Source organism: Cololabis saira, chromosome 3 (genome assembly GCF_033807715.1).
Source record: "Cololabis saira isolate AMF1-May2022 chromosome 3, fColSai1.1, whole genome shotgun sequence".
Classification (NCBI taxonomy): domain Eukaryota; kingdom Metazoa; phylum Chordata; class Actinopteri; order Beloniformes; family Belonidae; genus Cololabis; species Cololabis saira.
Genome location: NC_084589.1, coordinates 54,597,681 through 54,617,958, shown reverse-complemented (window position 1 = coordinate 54,617,958; position 20,278 = coordinate 54,597,681). Strand labels below are relative to the sequence as shown.

General features: G+C 43.2%; 1 protein-coding gene and 1 long non-coding RNA gene across 3 annotated transcripts in view; both read right to left on the bottom strand.

Moving 5' to 3' along the window:
• Positions 1-2,146: 2,146 nt before the first annotated feature.
• Positions 2,147-5,107, bottom strand: LOC133440571 (uncharacterized). The gene is made up of 2 exons (XR_009782361.1): positions 3,628-5,107; positions 2,147-3,510 (listed from the first exon to the last, which is right to left on the bottom strand). It is a non-coding gene; the product is annotated as an uncharacterized LOC133440571 (long non-coding RNA).
• A 513-nt stretch (positions 5,108-5,620) lies between these two features.
• The window catches only part of LOC133440541 (CREB-regulated transcription coactivator 2-like), a 46,563-nt gene continuing 31,905 nt past the window's right edge, over positions 5,621-20,278 (bottom strand). For both annotated transcript variants that reach the window (XM_061717834.1, XM_061717835.1), the window contains 6 exons: positions 19,065-19,528; positions 16,192-16,491; positions 13,137-13,310; positions 9,395-9,466; positions 8,230-8,422; positions 5,621-6,400 (listed from right to left, as the gene is read on the bottom strand). In XM_061717834.1, the coding sequence (XP_061573818.1) occupies positions 6,210-6,400; positions 8,230-8,422; positions 9,395-9,466; positions 13,137-13,310; positions 16,192-16,491; positions 19,065-19,528 (1,394 nt within the window). In that variant the 3' untranslated portion in view covers positions 5,621-6,209. The remainder of the gene's footprint in view (positions 6,401-8,229; positions 8,423-9,394; positions 9,467-13,136; positions 13,311-16,191; positions 16,492-19,064; positions 19,529-20,278) is intronic.

Genomic DNA, 20,278 nt, shown 5'->3' with positions numbered 1-20,278 from the left:
AACGCTCTTTTCTGTAATAGAAAAATAGGGTTTGTATTTGTTTTATAGGTGTTACCCCATATCTCCACACAATAAGTCATGTATGGAACAATGAGACATTAAAAACTGTGCTCTTTGACAGAAAAAATAATTTGTTTTATTTTATTTTTTCTGTCAAAGAGCACAGTTTTTAATGTATATATATATATATACACAGTTGTGTTCAAAATAATAGCAGTCCAACATGAATAACCTGTTTTTGGTAGAAATGATATTACTGCATGGCAAATAATTGACCAGTTGCTGTAGTAGGGTCATAGAAAACCAACAGAGCCAACATTCATGATATGTAATGTATGCTCCTCAGTCTGTGTAATTCAATAATGAATTGAAGGTGCGTGTTCAAAAACATAGCAGTGTGGAGTTCAATTAGTGAAGTCATTCAATCTGTGAAAAAGCAGGTGTCAATCAGGCGGCCCTTATTTAAGGATGAAGCCAGCACATGTTGCTCATGCATTTCTCTCTGAAAACCTGAGAAAAATGGATCATTCCCGACATTGTTCATTAGAAAAACGTACTTTGATTAAAACGTTGATTAATGAAGGGAAAACGTATAAAGAAGTGCAGAAAATGATGGGCTGCTCAGCTAAAATGATCTCCAATGCTTTAAAATGGAAAGCAAAACCAGAGAGACGTGGAAGAAAACAGAAGACTACCATTGGAATGGATGGAAGAATAGCCAGAATGGTGAAAACTCAGCCAATGATCAGCTCCAGGATGATGAAAGACAGTCTGAAGTTTCCTGTGAGTACTGTGACAATTAGAAGACGCCTGTGTGAAGCTAATCTATCAGCAAGAAGCCCCCGCAAAGTCCCACTGTTAAAAAAAAAGACATGTGCTGAAGAGGATACAATTTGCCAAAGAACACATTGGCTGGCCGAAAGAGAAATGGAGAAACATTTTGTGGACGGATGAGAGTAAGATTGTTCTCTCTGGGTCTAAGGGACAGACAGTTTGTCAGACGACCCAAACACTGAATTCAAGCGACAGTCCACTCTGAAGACAGTGAAGCACGGTGGTGCAAGCATCATGATATGAGGATGTTTCTCTTACTATGGTGTCGGGCCTATTTATCGCATACCAGGGATCATGGATAGGTTTGGATACATCAAAATACTTGAAGAGGTCATGTTGCCTTATGCTGAAGAGGAAATGCCCTTGAAAAGACAACGACCCCAAACACACCAGTCAGCGAGCAGTTTCTTGGTTGCAGACCAACAAAATTAAAGTCATGGAGTGGCCAGCCCAATCCCCCGACCTTAATCCGATAGAAAACGTGTGGGGTGACATTTAAAATGCTGTTTCTGAGGCGAAACCAAGAAATGCAGAGGAATTATGGAACGTTGTCAAATCATCCTGGGCTGGAATACCTGCTCACAGATGCCAGAAGTTGGTCGACTCCATGCAACACAGATGTGAAGCGGTTCTCAGAAACAGTGGCTATACAACTAAATATTAGTTTAGTGATTCATAGGAATGCTGAATCCGGGATATTTTTCAGTTTATACAGTAAATATTTGAGTTTGTAAAGTAAAATGCAGACACCCAATGTTCATTTTTCTTTATTTTCTGTAAAGGGAGTAAAGAATTTCTTCTTTTTTCTTCATGTTTTGATTTAGAATATAATGTGCAGTGTTCCCAATGCATGGAAATAAAAACCATTATAAGGATTTTGGGCTTTACTCAATTTTTTAAACAGACTGCTATTATTTTGAACACAACTGTATGTATGTATTTTATTTTTTTGTATGCTTTTTTTAACATGCATGTTCAAAATAGGAGGAAACCTGAAGGTAAATTGGCGAGCCAGCCAGGAGGTTCTCACATATCGCTTTCATCCAAATAAATCTTGAACGCACAGAACCTGGAAATGGAAAAATGAATTCCTCAAAAACAAAAGCCTCTCACTGGGTTTCAATTATTGATCCTAAATCATTTCACTGCAGTTATGTGCACACGTGGAGAAATGTGTCGGTATCTTTACTGAAAGAATGAAAAATCATCACTGAAATGACTTGAATCCATGAGGACGAGGGCACCTGTCTGCATGTGGACGAGTGTGCACTCGCACTAGTAAACGTGTAGAAAAGAGACGCAGACGCAGATCCAGGTTTTGTTTGTTTATTTTCTGTAAAATAACGTGAAGATACAGTCTCTTTCAAAACGTCTCGTTAGCTTCAGAAGCACCTCTGGAATATTTACAACAAACTCAACATTCCCTGGTTATTACAGTTCAAATAAAAGTCAAATTTATTACTCAAATATCCAGAATGAACGTCCGAGTTTTTTAATCCGCGGAGCCTAAAAAAACGGGAACAAAATAAACTATAAACATTAATGACGTGTGAGAGAAAATTAATATACATCGATAAAAAATATGAAAAAAATACGAAATATGGCCTTTAACTGATCCCAAGTGCATAACACACACACACACACACACACACACACTCACACACACACACACACTCTCTCTCTCAGGGCCCGGCTGGTCAACAGCTCCCTCTACAGGCGGAGGCTGGAACTGCACCTGAACGGCAGGTTTATTATGTAACAGCGGCAGAACACACACACACACACACACACACACACACACACACACACACACACACACACACACACACACACACACACACACACACACACACACACACACACACACACACACACACACACACACACACACACACACACACGGATGTCAGGAACTCTTTAAATCGGTCAGAAACTGTTCAGATCCGTTTCCACCGGCCGAGACTCGAACCCTGAACTTTGTGTTCGGGTCTCGTTTGATCGAAGGCGTCTTTTCTTTCTTTTCTTTCTTTTCTTTCTTTTCTTTGTGTCGTTGTGAAACTGCAGGAGGAAACGAGGGTCCGAGCGCCGCCACAACGCAGCTTTTCTGGGTTAAAAACGACGCAGACGAGGCGAAAGTCGAACAAACGGAGAAACAAAAGCAGAAGAAACAAAGTGATTTACTGATAAAAGACTAAACTGTTTTCCACCTGAAAAACCTCCGGAACCGACGAACTTCCTGACGTCCCGTCGGCTTCCAGCGCCGACCGGAACCAGGAAACCAGAAAACCTCGTCTCGCTCCGACCTACGGAACCAGAACTCAGACCTACGGAACCAGAACTCAGACCTACGGAACCAGAACTCAGACCCGGATCAGCCTTCAGGTTCAGCTCAGGCTCATCCTGACCTTTGACCTCAAACTGGTTCTGATCGTTGAGTTTTGGTTCATGTTCAGGTGGTTGTGGTTCGGGGACATTTGGCTCAGCTAACGCTAACGTATGATGCTAACCCGTGATGCTAATGTATGAAGCTAACCCGTGATGCTAACCTGTGATGCTAACGTATGATGCTAACTTGTGATGCTAATGTATGATGCTAACCTGTGATGCTAACGTAAGATGCTAACCCGTGATGCTAATGTATGATGCTAACCCGTGATGCTAACGTATGATGCTAACCTGTGATGCTAACGTATGGTGCTAACTTGTGATGCTAATGTATGATGCTAACCTGTGATGCTAACGTAAGATGCTAACCCGTGATGCTAACGTATGATGCTAACCCGTGATGCTAACCTGTGATGCTAATGTATGATGCTAACATATGATGCTAACCCGTGATGCTAACGTATGATGCTAACCCGTGATGCTAATGTATGATGCTAAACTGTGATGCTAATGAATGATGCTAAACTGTGATGCTAATGTATGATGCTAACCCGTGATGCTAACGTATGACGCTAACCTGTGATGCTAACGTATGATGCTAACCTGTGATGCTAACGTATGATGCTAACCTGTGATGCTAACGTATGATGCTAACCTGTGATGCTAACGTATGACGCTAACCTGTGATGCTAACGTAGTATGCTAGTCCGTGATGCTAACGTATGATGCTAACCTGTGATGCTAACGTATGATGCTAACCTGTGATGCTAACGTATGATGCTAACCTGTGATGCTAACGTATGATGCTAACCTGTGATGCTAATGTATGATGCTAACCTGTGATGCTAACATATGATGCTATGATGCTAACGTACTATGGTAAACGTAGAAGATCTAAACGTAGATCTGGTCGGTGATCGGGTTAAACTGCTGGAGTTACAGAAGTTGCATCTTACTGTCGTCATGGTTACGGACGACAACATCCGGGCGTGTCTCTACGTAACGATTGTGATTAAATACGTTTATTTTTTAAAATAACCTCCGATATCTGTTTATTCACGTAGCCGTGACTCGTTTTAAAAGGTCAAAGTTCAGGAGCTGAAAGATTCAGGGGTCCGAGTTCTGGTCCCTGTGGAACCGACACTCAACAGCCATTGGCTCAGCCGTCTTTGATAATAATCATAATAGTAATAATAATAATAATAATAAATGATCCAGGAATCAGAATCAGTTTTTCGGAGTAAGAGCGGCGTTAAAACGTTTGATAAAGATCTGAGAGAGAAGTGAAGACTGAACCCGTTTTCCGGTTCGGTTCCGACGGCTCCGTTGAACGGATTCTTCACTTCCTCCGAACCGCAACATTCACACGCTGCGACGAGAAAAGGCACGAAGAAGAAGAAGAGGAGGAAGAGGAGGAGCGGAGGACGAAGAGACGGGTAAAACCGCTGCCGAAGGAGAGACGGCCGCGGGACGAATGAGACCAGAAGAAGAACGAAAAAAGCGGCTCGTTCCCTCCTAGGCCCCGCCCACTTCCTGCATAGGAGGCTCCGCCCACTTCCTGCATAGGAGGCTCCGCCCACTTCCTGCATAGGAGGCCCCGCCCACTTCCTGCATAGGAGGCGTGGCCACAAGGCGTTGCTCCGCCCGGCTCGGAGCCTCTAAGGTGCAAAAACTGAAACACGACCTGGAGGCGTCGCTGTTCTCGTTGCCGTGGCGATGAAAACAGCAACGCTAAAGGGATAGATAAGATAAACGCCTCCCTGCGGTGCCACGACCAGACGTGTTTGTGCATAAACGCCGAGTCCGCAGGGTCGACTGCTGCGATACGTCAACGTCGCCGCCATATTGGATGTTCAAGACTGCGCTGGAAACTAATACAAGTGAATGGACTTATTTTCATAAAGCGCCTTTCTACAAAGAAATGTACGTTTTACGTCTCATTTATTCATTCACACACGCACTAAGATACTTGGGAAACAGTTAGGCACCAAATATAATGTATTTATCCCCCGTTACAAAAATAAGAAAGTTATTTCATTGTCTGAAAAATGGTTCAAATGTTATTTTATTGTCTGAAAAATGGTTCAAATATGTTATTTTGTTACTTGAAAAATGTAAAATATGTTTTGTTGATGAGAAAATATGTTTCTCTATTTGTCTTATTTTTGTGAGGGGGGATATATATTGTTTTTCGGCACTACCTTGTTCTCTATAGCTGATATAACATTAATTACTCCTATGTGGGATCAATAAAGTTCTTATTTTTGCCATCTGAGAAAATTAAATATATTATATTTGGTGGTAACTGTTTCCCAAGTATATTAGTGCGTGTGTGAATGAATAAATGAGACGTAAAACGTACATTTCTTTGTAGAAAGGCGCTTTATGAAAATAAGTCCATTTACTTGTATTAGTTTCCAGCGCAGTCTTGAACATCCAATATGGCGGCGATGGTGACGTATCGCAGCAGTGGAGCAAAACCACTCGATGCGGCGTCTACGTAAATATGTCTATGGTCTGGAATGGCACTTCCTAAGCTAAGCTAACAGCCGCGGCGGTGCTAAGGGAACACGTTGCCACGGCGACGAGGGCGCCGACGCTAAAGGGATAGCTAAGATAAACGCATCCCTGCGGCGCCGCGACCGGACGTGTTTGTGCATAAACGCCGAGTCCGCAGGGTCGATGCCCGGACGCCGTCTGGAATGGCACTTCCTGCTAAGCTAGCGGCCGCGGCGGCGGTCCGACATAGTGCGCTAGCAGCCGGGGGAGGAGCGGCGGCGGCGTCACAGTGGGGGGGAACTTCTTACAAATATATATAAACCTCTGATGGCTGAGTTCCTGTTAAGATGGCCGACATCGGCGTGCATAAGCGCTGCTGGTTTTTTACAAAAAGCCGACTTTCACATTTGCTGCGGCGCGTTTCCACGGGCGCGTCCTTCGCCAGGAGGCGGGGTTTTTGCCCGGAGGCGGGGTTTATGGAGGGGGCGGGGTCACTTGAGCCGGTCCGACCGGAAGGAGTCCTCCACCGCCGGGTCGGCCAGCATCAGCTCGCCCTCCAGCAGGTCCAGGGTCAGCGGGTCCATCCTCAGCTGCTCGTCCAGGGAGAAGGAATCCATCTCAAACCCAGGGACGTGGGACAGAGCGTGGGTGATCTCCTTGGAGAGGCCGGTGGGGGAGTCGCCTGCAGGGAGAATAAAGTTGTAACATAACGGGAATAAAGTCGTAACATTACGGGAATAAAGTCGTAACATAACGGGAATAAAGTCGTAACATTGCCAGAATAAAGTCGTAACATTGCGAGAATAAAGTCGTAACATTACGAGAATAAAGTCGTAACATTACGAGAATAAAGTCGTAACATTACGAGAATAAAGTCGTAATATTACGAGAATAAAGTCGTAACATAACGAGAATAAAGTCGTAACATTGCCAGAATAAAGTCGTAACATAACGGGAATAAAGTCGTAACATTACGGGAATAAAGTCGTAACATTGCGAGAATAAAGTCGTAACATTACGAGAATAAAGTCGTAACATTACGAGAATAAAGTCGTAACATTACGAGAATAAAGTCGTAACATTACGAGAATAAAGTCGTAATATTACGAGAATAAAGTCGTAATATTACGAGAATAAAGTCGTAATATTACGAGAATAAAGTCGTAATATTACGAGAATAAAGTCGTAACATTGCCAGAATAAAGTCGTAACATACCGGGAATAAAGTCGTAACATTGCCAGAATAAAGTCGTAACATTGCCAGAATAAAGTCGTAACATTGCCAGAATAAAGTCGTAACATAACGGGAATAAAGTCGTAACATTACGGGAATAAAGTCGTAACATTGCGAGAATAAAGTCGTAACATTACGAGAATAAAGTCGTAACATTGCCAGAATAAAGTCGTAACATTGCCACAATAAAGTCGTAACATAACGGGAATAAAGTCGTAACATAACGGGAATAAAGTCGTAACATAACGGGAATAAAGTCGTAACATTACGGGAATAAAGTCATAACATAGCGAGAATAAAGTCGTAACATTGCCAGAATAAAGTCGTAACATTGCCAGAATAAAGTCGTAACATTGCCAGAATAAAGTCATAACATCACGAGAATAAAGTCGGAACATAACGGGAATAAAGTCGTAACATTGCCAAAATAAAGTCATAACATCACGAGAATAAAGTCGTAACATCACGAGAATAGAGTCGTAACATCACGGGAATAAAGTCGTAACATTGCCAGAATAAAGTCGTAATATAACGGGAATAAAGTCGTACCATTACGGGAATAAAGTCGTAACATTGCGAGAATAAAGTTGTAACATTACGAGAATAAAGTCGTAACATTGCCAGAATAAAGTCGTAACATTGCCAGAATAAAGTCGTAACATTACGAGAATAAAGTCGTAACATTACGAGAATAAAGTCGTAACATTACGAGAATAAAGTGGTAATATTACGAGAATAAAGTCGTAACATAGCGAGAATAAAGTCGTAACATTACGAGAATAAAGTCGTAACATTACGAGAATAAAGTCGTAACATTACGAGAATAAAGTCGTAACATTACGAGAATAAAGTCATAACATTGCCAGAATAAAGTCGTAACATTGCCAGAATAAAGTCGTAATTTATGAGAATAAAGTTGTAATTTATGAGAATAAAGTTGTAATTTATGAGAATAAAGTCATAATGGCTGCGTTTACATGGGAAATTTAATTCCTCTTTAATTTAGAATTAAAATGAAATCAGATTTAAAATTACCATGTAAACACCTAATTCTCAATGAAAATGGCCATTCCGAATTAAACTTAATTCCGAAATAAGTGGCTGGTTTATTCCGATTTTAAATCCGAATAGAATAATTCCGCGTTCATGTTATAAATAAAAAGAAAAGAAAAAACAAAACAAAAAAAATAAAAAATAATTTAACTATTTCTTGATTTAACAATTAACAGTTTAACAATTTCTTTAAAACCCGGACATCCTCCTGGGCGGTTCCGGACCTGTGAGGATGATGTTGGGCACGTTGTGCCGGCCGTCTCCTCCGTAGTTCTGGTTTTGGTGGTTGAGCAGCTGCTGCTCCGCCGGCTCCTGCAGGGCGTTGTGGCCCAACTGGTGGTTCTCGGTGCCGCCGAGGCCCAGACCGCCGTGGTTCAGGGTCAGGCCCAGACAGTCGGCCGGGTTCTCCGCCGGGTACTGGACCAAAACATGTTTACAGTGAACAAACAGTGACATCACGATGCTCACGGCCCGCGCTGAAGCTCGTAAACACAAAAAACTAATATGTCTGGAGCCGCAAAAAATGAAAAGTCTTGTATCAGAATTAGAATGAAGGCAAATGGCGAAAGGTGAAATGTTTAGAAAAAAGTGGAAATGTCGAGAAAAAAGTCTAAATTTCGAGAAAAAAGTCTAAATGTTGAGAAAAAAGTGGAAATGTCGAGAAAAAAGTGGAAATGTCGAGAAAAAAGTCAAAATGTTGAGAGAAAAGTCAAAATGTTGACAGAAAAAAGTCAAAATGTTGAGAAAAAAGTCAAAATGTCGAGAAAAAAGTCGAAATGTCGAGGAAATAGTAAAAATTTCAAGAAAAAAGTTGAAATGTCGACGGAGAAAAAAAGAAAAGAAAAAAAAGAAAAAAGAAAAAAAGAGAAAAAAAAGGAAAAAAAGAAATTAAAAGCAAAAAAGGAAAAAAAAGTCAAACATTTTTGAAAAAGCTCCAGGAGCCACTAGGGCGGCGCTGACGAGCCGCGGGTTGCTAATCCCTGCCATAGAACTAAGGAACATCACATCTCTTACTCACAGTTGTTACTGGATAATCAAACATGCTGTAATAATCTGGTATAATCAGGTTCTTGTTTTTACTACCTGTTTGTGTTTATGTGCTTTTGTGTGAGCTAACGTGTTTGTGTGCTTTTGTTCTTCATTTATGTTGTTTGTCATTATTCAGAGTTATGTCATGGTTTTACTAATTGTTTGTACTCTGTGCTCTAGTGTTTTAGTGTGTTCTCTTTCAATGTTTTTTATATCTGCCATCAACCTGCAGGGACTGCAGATGTAAATACATCTGGCATATTTACATGATGGACTCAAGTGCTCATGTAATTAATGTGCCTTGTCCCTTTTAAATAAATAAATAAATAAAGAAATAAATGAAGGGTGACGTCACGGTACCTGCTGGTTGGACTTCCCCGTCAGCTGCAGACTCAGGTACGGGTCGTCCAGCAGCGAGCTGAACAAGGCATCCTGGGAAAAAACACACAACCAGCCTCGTTAACCACAGTGTTATGGGAAGTTAAATTCCTCTTTAATTCATAATTAAAATTAAATGCGATGAGTAAAAATGACCATGTAAACACCTAATTCCGAATGAAAATGGCCATTCCAAATTAAACTTAATTCCGAAGTAAGTGGCTGGTTTATTCAGATTTTAAATCCGAATAGAATAATTCTGTGATCATGTATTCACTCATTCCTCTTTAAATTAATTCCGGTCTTTCTGCGCTGCTCTGCTCCGATAAACCGTCACACGTCTGCAGCTCTGAAGCTCTCAACAAGGAGAATCTGATGTTCATGAGTGAGTTATGAGCTTATTTTGATCTGATTTGGCAGTTATTCGTGTTATTTAAACTAAATAAGCAACGGTTGTGCAACTAAGTGGCATCATAAACACATAATTACGATTTCAAACACGTGCGAGAGCTCGTCCACGGCGGCAGCGCCACCTCCGACTCGGTTACACAACCGAGCCGCTTCCGTAACCGGATTAATACTAGAGATTTGATCAGCTGAATCTAATCAGACATCTGCTCAAAGGACGGAGGATCTGGGGGACGCATTATCAGAGGAACTCTGGACAGAGATCTTGAGACGGGAACATAAATCTTCTATTTGTGCAAGACACAGTCTTATTCAGTGCAAAGTTGTACACCGTACCTGCTATACTAAGACTTATGTCAGTGTAGGTGTCAGTCAATCTCCTGCAAACTTAATAACCATGTTCTGGAACTGTCCTTCCCTATATAATTATTGGACTAAGATTTTTAATACCCTGTCAGAGGTAGTTGGGGTGAGTGCAGTATTTGGGGTTTTGCTCCCACTTCCCTCACAAGTCTAAAAAGGATGTACTGGCCTTTGCTACCCTGCTAGCCAGAAGATCAATTGTAATTAATTGGAAATCAGCAATACCGCTCTGTCATGCCCGCTGGATTAGAGATACCGTTTATTTTCTTAAATTGGAGAAAATCAGACTGTCCTTAACTGGCTGCTCCGATAAATTTTGGAAATGATGGGGCCGATTCCTTCAATTCGTTAAGAAGACGGATCTCCCGCTCAGCCCTGACTGATGTTACTTCTGTTGTGATGAGGGTTGGATGCCGCTTCTTTAACTTGGGATGTCTGTTGCTATATCTATTGCAATTCACTATTACCTGACTGATGTGCCTGTGCCTTTTTGTTTTTTTAATTTTTCTAATTTAATTAATAATTCTCATAACCATTTTTTTATTTATTTTTTGTAAATGTACATTTCTGTCATAGTTTTAATTTATTAATTTATTTAATCTTATTCATCTAATTATTTAATTGTGGTTGTTCTAGTTTTATATAAATTGTTCGGGTATGCGGCAATACTTAAGTGACCACTGTCTTATGTGAGTTAATGCATAACTCGGTAAATGTTTTAATATAATTGTATACATCTGCAAAACCCAATAAAAAAAAGTTTGGGGAAAAAAAGTAATAATCTGACAAATATTGACTAACTAAAATCAGAACCAAGCCTCCTCCACGTTCCACAGTAGCTACAGTAATGATTATCTTCATTCAGTAAACCATTATACTTTATTTTTGTCCGATTCTAGTCATCTCAATGACCCCCTTGGGTTTTTTCTTTCACTAATGGAAAAGTACCAACACATTTGTTCACGTCTGAATACAAGTACGTAACATCCCACAATCCCCAGTGGGAGGAGGTTCTGGATCAATAATCTAAACTCAGAGAGAAGCTCTTGTTTGCACTAATCTTTCAGGCACTGTCATTTTACACTTTTAAGATTTATTTGGATCAAAACTCCCGGCTGCCTCGCCAATATCCTCAGAAACTCCTGGCTGGCTCGCCAATATCCTCAGAAACTCCTGTCTAGCTCGCCAATATCCTCAGAAACTCCTGTCTAGCTCGCCAATATCCTCAGAAACTCCTGTCTAGCTCGCCAATATCCTCAAAAACTCCTGTCCAGCTCGCCAATATCCTCAAAAACTCCTGGCTGGCTCGCCAATATCCTCAGAAACTCCTGGCTGGCTCGCCAATATCCTCAGAAACTCCTGTCTAGCTCGCCAATATCCTCAAAAACTCCTGTCCAGCTCGCCAATATCCTCAGAAACTCCCGGCTGCCTCGCCAATATCCTCAGAAACTCCTAGCTGGCTCGCCAATATCCTCAAAAACTCCTGTCTAGCTCGCCAATATCCTCAGAAACTCCTGGCTGGCTCGCCAATATCCTCAAAAACTCCTGTCTAGCTCGCCAATATCCTCAGAAACTCCTAGCTGGCTCGCCAATATCCTCAAAAACTCCTGTCTAGCTCGCCAATATCCTCAAAAACTCCTGTCTAGCTCGCCAATATCCTCAGAAACTCCTGGCTGGCTCGCCAATATCCTCAGAAACTCCTAGCTGGCTCGCCAATATCCTCAGAAACTCCTAGCTGGCTCGCCAATATCCTCAGAAACTCCTAGCTGGCTCGCCAATATCCTCAGAAACTCCTAGCTCGCCAATATCCTCAGAAACTCCTAGCTGGCTCGCCAATATCCTCAGAAACTCCTGGCTGGCTCGCCAATATCCTCAGAAACTCCTGGCTGGCTCGCCAATATCCTCAGAAACTCCTGTCTAGCTCGCCAATATCCTCAAAAACTCCTGTCTAGCTCGCCAATATCCTCAGAAACTCCCGGCTGCCTCGCCAATATCCTCAGAAACTCCTAGCTGGCTCGCCAATATCCTCAGAAACTCCTAGCTGGCTCGCCAATATCCTCAGAAACTCCTAGCTCGCCAATATCCTCAGAAACTCCTAGCTGGCTAGCCGATATCCTCGAAACCTCTTTAAACCACTCGGACCTGAAGCAGAACGCGTGTATGTTTCAGATCTCGAGCAGACTTTTCTGATTGTATTTCTTCAACATGATGTGTGCATCACAATAGTTTTCTAGACACTGTACAGTATTGGCCCGAATATAAGACGACCCTCTTTTTCAAGACTGAAGTTTGAAAAAAGACTTTTTAAACACCAAATTCAATTTTTATACAGAAAAAAATTATTATACATCTGAAACAATTATTACAATATATTCGAGAGAAAAAGCATGTTATTTCGCCTGATTCAAATCATCATCTTCTCCTCAGCTGCCGATCTTCCACCCACTTTTCTCCAGATTGTCGCTACGTTTCTCCATTTTCTGTTATCTCTTCTCTTATTTTCTTTCTTTTTCTTACTGCTATTTTTTATTTTTCATTCTTCGTGGCGGGGGTTTGCTTTGTCCTGGGGAGTTAAGTTCAGCATTTAAAGATATTTGGCTCCATCTAGTGATTGTGATGGGTATAACGTCTAGACCCAGAATGGAAGACGACCCCCACTTTGTCTTATTTCAATGCAGAAAACATAGTCTTATATTCGGGCCAATATGGTAATTAAAAAAAGAGATGAGCCTCCTCTTTCCTATTTTTTGCTTCGTAGAACTTGGAGCTGATGTGACCCGTCAAAAAGCTCCAGGACATTATTTTGTATCTTTAGTTAAAATGTAATTTTTTGAATCCAGTTCTAATTATTTTTCTTCCTCTAAAGATTATTGGGTATTGTGGATATTGGGTGTCCATCAATACCCAATCAAACTAATATCAGTTCAGTGTGTTTGCGTCAGCTGTCACTTACGTTGTAGACGTCTGGGGTCAGGCTGACGTGCTGCTGCTGCAGGATGCCGATGCCGCCGCGCTGCTGATCCGTTTCCTGTTTGACTTGGCACACGGACGACGTCTGGATACACGGGTCCAACCCAGTCTCGGCCTTCACCGCCATGTTGGCCTGCTGGCCCATCGTTACCTGATGCTGCAGTGAAGCACAGCCGTCAACACACCACAAACGATCGGTTTTAACCTGGAACCTGCTGCTCCGAGGCGATGTGACACCGTGTCATAACTGCGTGCGATGCGAGCGTCAGCGACAAAATCAATTCCATTGCTTTATTTTCTATTGGATTGTCCTAACTGGCCGCAGCGACGCGGCGCCGTTTTGTGCTGAACATTTGTTGGACGCCCTGCTTCTATTTCCTTCCTGCAGCTCGCTTTAAAAGCCGGTTAAAGCCGGTTGAAAGCCGGTTGAAAGCGCTGTAGGAAACAGTCATGGATGAGGAACGGCTGATCCAGTTAGTTGAAATGAGAAGTTATCTCTATGATACCTCTTCCTTTCAGTTAGCAAGTTCAGCACAATTATACGGCCTGTTAGAGTTGAACAACAATTAATATCAATAAATGATTTAACATCAGCATCTATCTGTAGCTACTCTGTCCTGTGCAGCCGTCCCTGTGCAGCGGTCGGTCCACGTGGGTTTGACACGTCGTCGTCTGAGACTGACCAATGGGAGTTGCGCTTGCTTCGTCTCGTCTGTCGACCTCGCTGAGCTGCCAATTAGCGCGTTGCGAGGTGCTGCCACTTTTCAGCTGTCAATCAAAATAACGTGGGGGCCCATATTAAGGGCCAATCACAATACACCTCCTACTTTCTACCACTAGCCCTCACTCACTACCACTGGGGCCCTTGTAATGTTCCCTAGGGATTGGGACGCCACTTGCTACGTCACTGCGTGGTTTACGTTCGGGTACGTAAGCGACTGCGTAGTTACGTTTGCACAAACGTCACACCATATCAGGAAGCCCAGAGATAAAAGCTGTTTTAATTTCCGCTGTAGCGCTGTTAATATGACACTTTATTATCGTAATTTCGCGACCATAAGGCGCCCTTTTTTTTTTTTTTTTTTCTTTAAAATGTGCCGGTCGCCTTATGAAACGGTGCGCCATATCTATGCTTTGGGTGAAGCCCGGGGGAGTTGCGGACGTGAAGGAGACCATCCACAGACAAGGGGGAAGGGGGGGTGTGTGAAGCACCCGTGGTCTGCGGACGTGAATGACACCAGCCACAGACGTTAAAGGGGGAAGGTGGGGGGTGTGAAGCACCCATGGTATGAGCACACGTGCGTGTGTGTTCTGTGTTCTGCAGCGCGTGTGACGCGCGCTGCTGCAACCCGACTTCCAGGTTCCCAAAGCGGGATCAGATCAAATTCTCCTGGTTCCCACCCACTTTAGGAGCAGGGATTTCAGGGGTCTGTCCCAGGTCGGATCAACTTCACCTTGCGAGATTTTCAGGCAAATCTGTCGGTTTGATCTCCGGTAACCAAGATGCAGAGGATGCGCTCAGGAGCCGCCAGGCTCCCGCCGCGGGTTTGCCGGGCCAGGGCGCACCATCCCCGGGGCAGATCCGGCCGAAATGCCGCTGGTATTTCCCCGGGAGCCCCTGCTCCCATACAGGTGGGTGGCTTCGGTCCCAGCCGGTCCGAACAGGTCACATTCCCGGTTAAAGCCGCTGTGACGCGCGCTGCTCCACCCCGCTGGGGAGAGACGGGCTCTGCGCGGTGGAGGATCCGCACAACGGGGTATGAAAAGTTTATTTACTGTTGTGCAGAAAGTGTCTGACACCGAGGAAATTCGGACTGGCGCAGCTGAATTAGTGGAGCTCTTTAATGCAGAAACAGAGGTTTTGCTCCTGCTCTATTTTTTAAATAAGCGCTTGTGTGCTTGTGTGTGCGTTCTGCATGTGTGTGCGTTCTGCAGCAGGTGTGTGTGTTTTCCGGCCGGCGTGTTTTGCGGCACGCGTGTGTGCAGCTCTGCTCTGTAGACTGCGCCTTTTGGGTCGGTGCGCCATATGTATGTTTTAAATCTAAAAATGACACACAAAAATGAGGGTGCGCCTTTCCACACGGTGCGCCGAATGGTCGCGAAAATACGGTAAGTTTTAATATTTTTTCAGGCGTAAAAGTATCCGTTAAGATCCCCAACCTGGGCTCAGTTTATCCAAATAACGCCTGTTAAGAAATTAGCGCGGACGTTTTCGGGATGAGAACAGCCTGCCGGCTCGGGAGCTGATTTAAGGTTCCGCGTTCTGTTAAATCGACGCAGAGCCTACGCCGTAGGGTACGGCGTACGTCACCGCGTAACTTACGCCGTAGGCTCTACGTTGGTGCAAAGCGGAACCATAAATCAGCCTTTATTCTGGCGAGATCTGACTTCGGACTTCGCAACAACGGGCGAACGAGTGATTATATACATTCACTGTGAATATTATGAAAGTAAAATATGTATTTCTTGCAAGAAATGTAATCAAAACGCATTTTTATGCAGAAACTAACTGAAAATATTGATTTTATTCACTAAAAAAACAGAAATATCCGCCATGTTTTTTTTTTTTGATTCAGTCTGAAAATGATGACGTAAAGCATTCTGGGAAATTATTCTGGCCCTCGGTCGGGGAGTCAGTATCTGAAATCCCTCGTGTGAAGGGCTAGATTCATACACACTAGCCCTCGTTATGTCCACTAGCCCTCGTTATGTCCACTAGCCCTCGTTATGTCCACTAGCCCTCGTTATGTCCACTAGCCCTCGTTATGTCCACTAGCCCTAGTTATGTCCACTAGCCCTCGTTATGTCCACTAGCCCTCGTTATGTCCACTAGCCCTAGATGCAAAGAGGAATTGGGACACCACTACCCTCACGGGAACGCGCAAAATTTAGGGGTTGGGATGAAAAGTAGGACTAGGGGGGGATTGGGACTGGGCCTAACGGTTTCAGTGTGGACAGAGAGCGTCTGATGTCACGCAGTGCGACGCGATAGTCGGACACTCGCATGCAGTTAGGACACGGTGTGAGCCTGGACGTACCGATCCGAAGGGCTGCTGCATGTGCTGGTTGCGGAGGTTCTGCATGTGCAGCTGCTGCTGCTGCTGCTGCTGCTGCTGCTGCTGCTGCTGCTGGGCGTTAGCTCGCGGCTGCTGCTGCTGCTGCTGCTGCTGCTGCTGCTGCTGGAGGCGCTGCAGCTGCTGCTGGTGGTGGTGGTGGTGCTGCTGGCCGGACTGGGAGCCGGGCAGACCGGGCAGCTGCTGGTGCTGGTGGGACTGGCTGAGCGGGTAGGGAGGGAGCCGCTGGTCCAGAGGAAGCTTACTGGTGTCCAGGGGGACGCCCTGGAGACAGAAGGAGGCATGTTAGTGGATAGAGATTAGGGCTGGGCGATATGGACCAAAAGTCATATCTCGATATTTTCTACCTGAATGGCGATACTCGATATATATCTCGATATTTTTTCTGTGCCTTAATTGGGGTTTCCCCCAAAGCATTATAGCATAGCATCTCTGTTAGCATCTCTGTTAGCATCTCTGTTAGCATCTCTGTTAGCTTCATTTCTTAAAAAAACAGTCAGTTTTAATACAAAGCCTCGTGCCAAATGTCACACAGGTTCTTTTATTAACAGAGGTCTGCACAATATCAACATGTATAAAACAAATGAAATAAAAATAAACTGCCTGCATATATAGAATAAAAATGCTTCTTGAATAAAATAAAACAAATATCCCTTTCCTGCATAACAATTAAATTAAAATACACTGTAAATAATACAATGTAGACAGTGACAGGCAGACTTTTCCACTGAGGTTGACAGTTGTGCAAATAACAAAACATTTGTGCAAATCTCAAATAAAACATTCAAGTCAATTTGTCACAAAATAAAATATATCAAAATCATAAAAAAAAAAAAAAAAAATATATATATATTTTTTTTAAATCGATATAAACGATATTGTCTCGTACCATATCGTGTTTGAAAATATATCAATATATATTAAAATCTCGATATATCGCCCAGCCCTAATAGAGATGCACCGATTGATCGGCAACTGATTGGTATTGGCCCGATAATGCCCCTATCGGTTTTGATCGGAAAAATAGTTCAGAGCAGCCGATCAGATGACGTTTACAACAACAAACCACCCGCGCGGGCGTTCCCACATCTCAGACCAAGCTGTCCTAAGGCGGCGTGACCGGTATGGAAGTTTTACACTGAGAAACCCCGAGGAGGAATGTTACCAAAGAATTTCAACACAACGAAGCTGATAAGACATTTGAAAGTTTCTAACATGAAGGAGTATATTGAGCTTTTAAAGTTAGCTGCTGCTAAGGCAGAGAAAGAAAAGGAGCAACGCCGCTAACTCTGCTGAACGTAACAGAGACCTATAAACGACAACAAGAAAAATAAAGAACTACATCGTAAGGTAATTAATTCATAAGCTTTGATCATCAGCTGCTTTCTGTTGTAGAAGACGTCAGGTTTAAACGTTGTTAGCTGCTTGGATCTCGGTTCACGCTGCCGCGTCGTAAATATTTCACTGATGAATCTCCGCCGGAGTTTTACCAGAATATACACAGTCCAAAGCCTCACGCAGGACGACAGTCGTGTCAGTCGCTTCAGGAGTGACATGTGGATTCTAGTGTGAAGAGTTTTGCTTCACTCACAAGAGTTTCCTCACACGTGGCGGATGCTACCGCTAAATATTTAGCAAACCTTAATAATTTATAATACATTTTATTTCAAGATTTAATTCCTCTTTCCACAGGAAAACTAAGGTTTATAATTAACAACTTGTATCCACTTTTAGAGAGTGACATGTCTGCTGTTGTCTGTGTTGGTCACATGTTGTACATAATTATTACCCCAGGAAAGATGAAGCTAGTAGCTACATGAATCTAAATATATAATATAGCCTCAGCATGAAATAAAACAGTCAATTCATAACACTTTCTCATTTCCCAATTTTTATACCTAATAATACAATGTCAGTGTTGTACATGAGACAATATTGACGAATTTATGGATTTCACGCTGTGATCGGTGATCAGAGAAAATCGGGATCGGCAGATACTGGTTTTCATGATCGGTGATCGGCCGTCAAAATCCTGATCGGTGCATCTCTATTAGTGGACACGCAATGAAAAAATGAAGCTCAAAGGCACAGCAGCAGGGAGGGGAGACTACGACCAATCACTAAGCTGTTCATCAATGGATTTCCTCAGAATGAGCTGCAGACTCGACCCGCTATCGATATCTTCATCAATGATTAGGGCTGGAAGATCCAAATCAAGTAAAATATCTAAACCTTGCATTTAGTTAATAATATCAGATCACATATCTGAAGATACCAGGATGTGAAACTTCATGTGTTTCCAGTAACTGTCTCCAGTTATTGATCAGTGCTGCACATCAGCGTTTCAGATCTTTGCGTAACACTTCTGACGACTAAAAATAACTGTTCTTTGGTGAGACGACTTACACGAGTTGTTGTCATAGTGGATGATCGATTTTAAGAGGTGTATAAAGTACTTGAAAAAAGTAAAAACTCTTAGCTGCTTCGCTAATATCCTCAAAAACTCCTGGCTGGCTCGCCAATATCCTCAAAAACTCTTAAAACCACTCGGATCCGAAGCTTATGATTTTTATTATTATATTTTTATATATTATTATTATGGTTTTGATTAATCAAACAACTGAAAAATAAGCGTTAGAATAACTGTCCAATTACTCGTTAGATTAGTCGACTAATTGATAAAATAATCGCCCGATTACTCGTTTTAAAAATAATCGTTTCGAGTTGGTGCTACCTTGGAACCGGTTCTTTGTCAGTGGAAACAGAAAACCTGGTTCCACACTCCAGAACCAGCCTGGAACCGGTTTGGTGGAAAAGGTGGTAAAGGTGCGTCTCACCTGCGTGATGGAGGACAGCGTGGGGGAGATGGTGGGGGAGAACTGTTTGGAGTGATGCCTCCGTGACTCCGCCCCCATGGGCAGGATGAGCGGCGACAGCTGGGCCCGTCGCCGTGGCGACGTGCTGAGCGACGGCTGGCCCTGCCCTCCGAGCAGCGAGGAAAAGGAGGCGGAGCCGGACCCGCCCACTCCGCCGCCGTAGCCCGGGTTGCCGCTGGACGCCGACTGGAGGGAGGAGCTGCTGAGGGACGAGTGCAGCGATTGGCTGCTCAGGGAGGACGGCAGCGAGGGGGAGGAGCCTAGCGAGGACTGCAGCGAGGGGTTGCTGAGCGACGACTGCAGGGAGGCGGAGCTCAGCGAGCCGGAGAAGGAGTGGCTGCTGAGAGACGACTGGATGTTGGGGTTGCTGATGGACGACTGCAGGGAGGGGTTACTGAGCGCGCTCTGTAGAGACGCCAGGAGGCCTGGGGGGGAAACAGGAAACAGGTTATACATCCATCCTACGGTTCATTACATCCGTCTTTATTCCTGGTGCTGGGAGGCATTTTATAACGTTTATATCGTTTTACAAGAGGCTGTGTTCAGATCCTCCGAGAGACGCTGACTTCAGGAGGTGAACCCAGGACTTTAATCTCTCAGAAAACTTTTACACCCGGGGCCTGGACTAGGCCGGTGTTGAAAAAATAAATGTTCCGATTCTAAATCGATTCTCATTAGTGATGCACCGAAATGAAAATTTGTGGCCGAAACCGAAACCGAAAATAATAATAAACACTTGGCCGAATACCGAACATGGTTCTTTGCAGTTTTTCATTTATTTTGCCAATTTTTTCACCTTTGTATAAATCAAATAAATGTGATTTAGGCTTTTAAAAGAAAAAAATCTTTTACAAAATTACAAGGTAGAAAACATTTGTTGAACATAAAAGCATTCCCAGCATTTCTTAAATATTCCAGCAGACATTATACCAGCAAAGAACAATAACTTAAAATAAATACATTTGCAAAATACATTTTTTATCATTTCAAATGATAAATCAAACTTGTAGCTGAAAGACTTTGCAGATGTTTCCCCTCTAGATATTTGAGCAGAACATTCATTGCAAACAGCCATTCTTGTTTTATTCTTTGCCACTCTAAAATACTTCCACACTGCTGACATGTTTGCACCATTTCACTCCACGCTCTTCCACGTTTGATTTCCTCATCTAAAC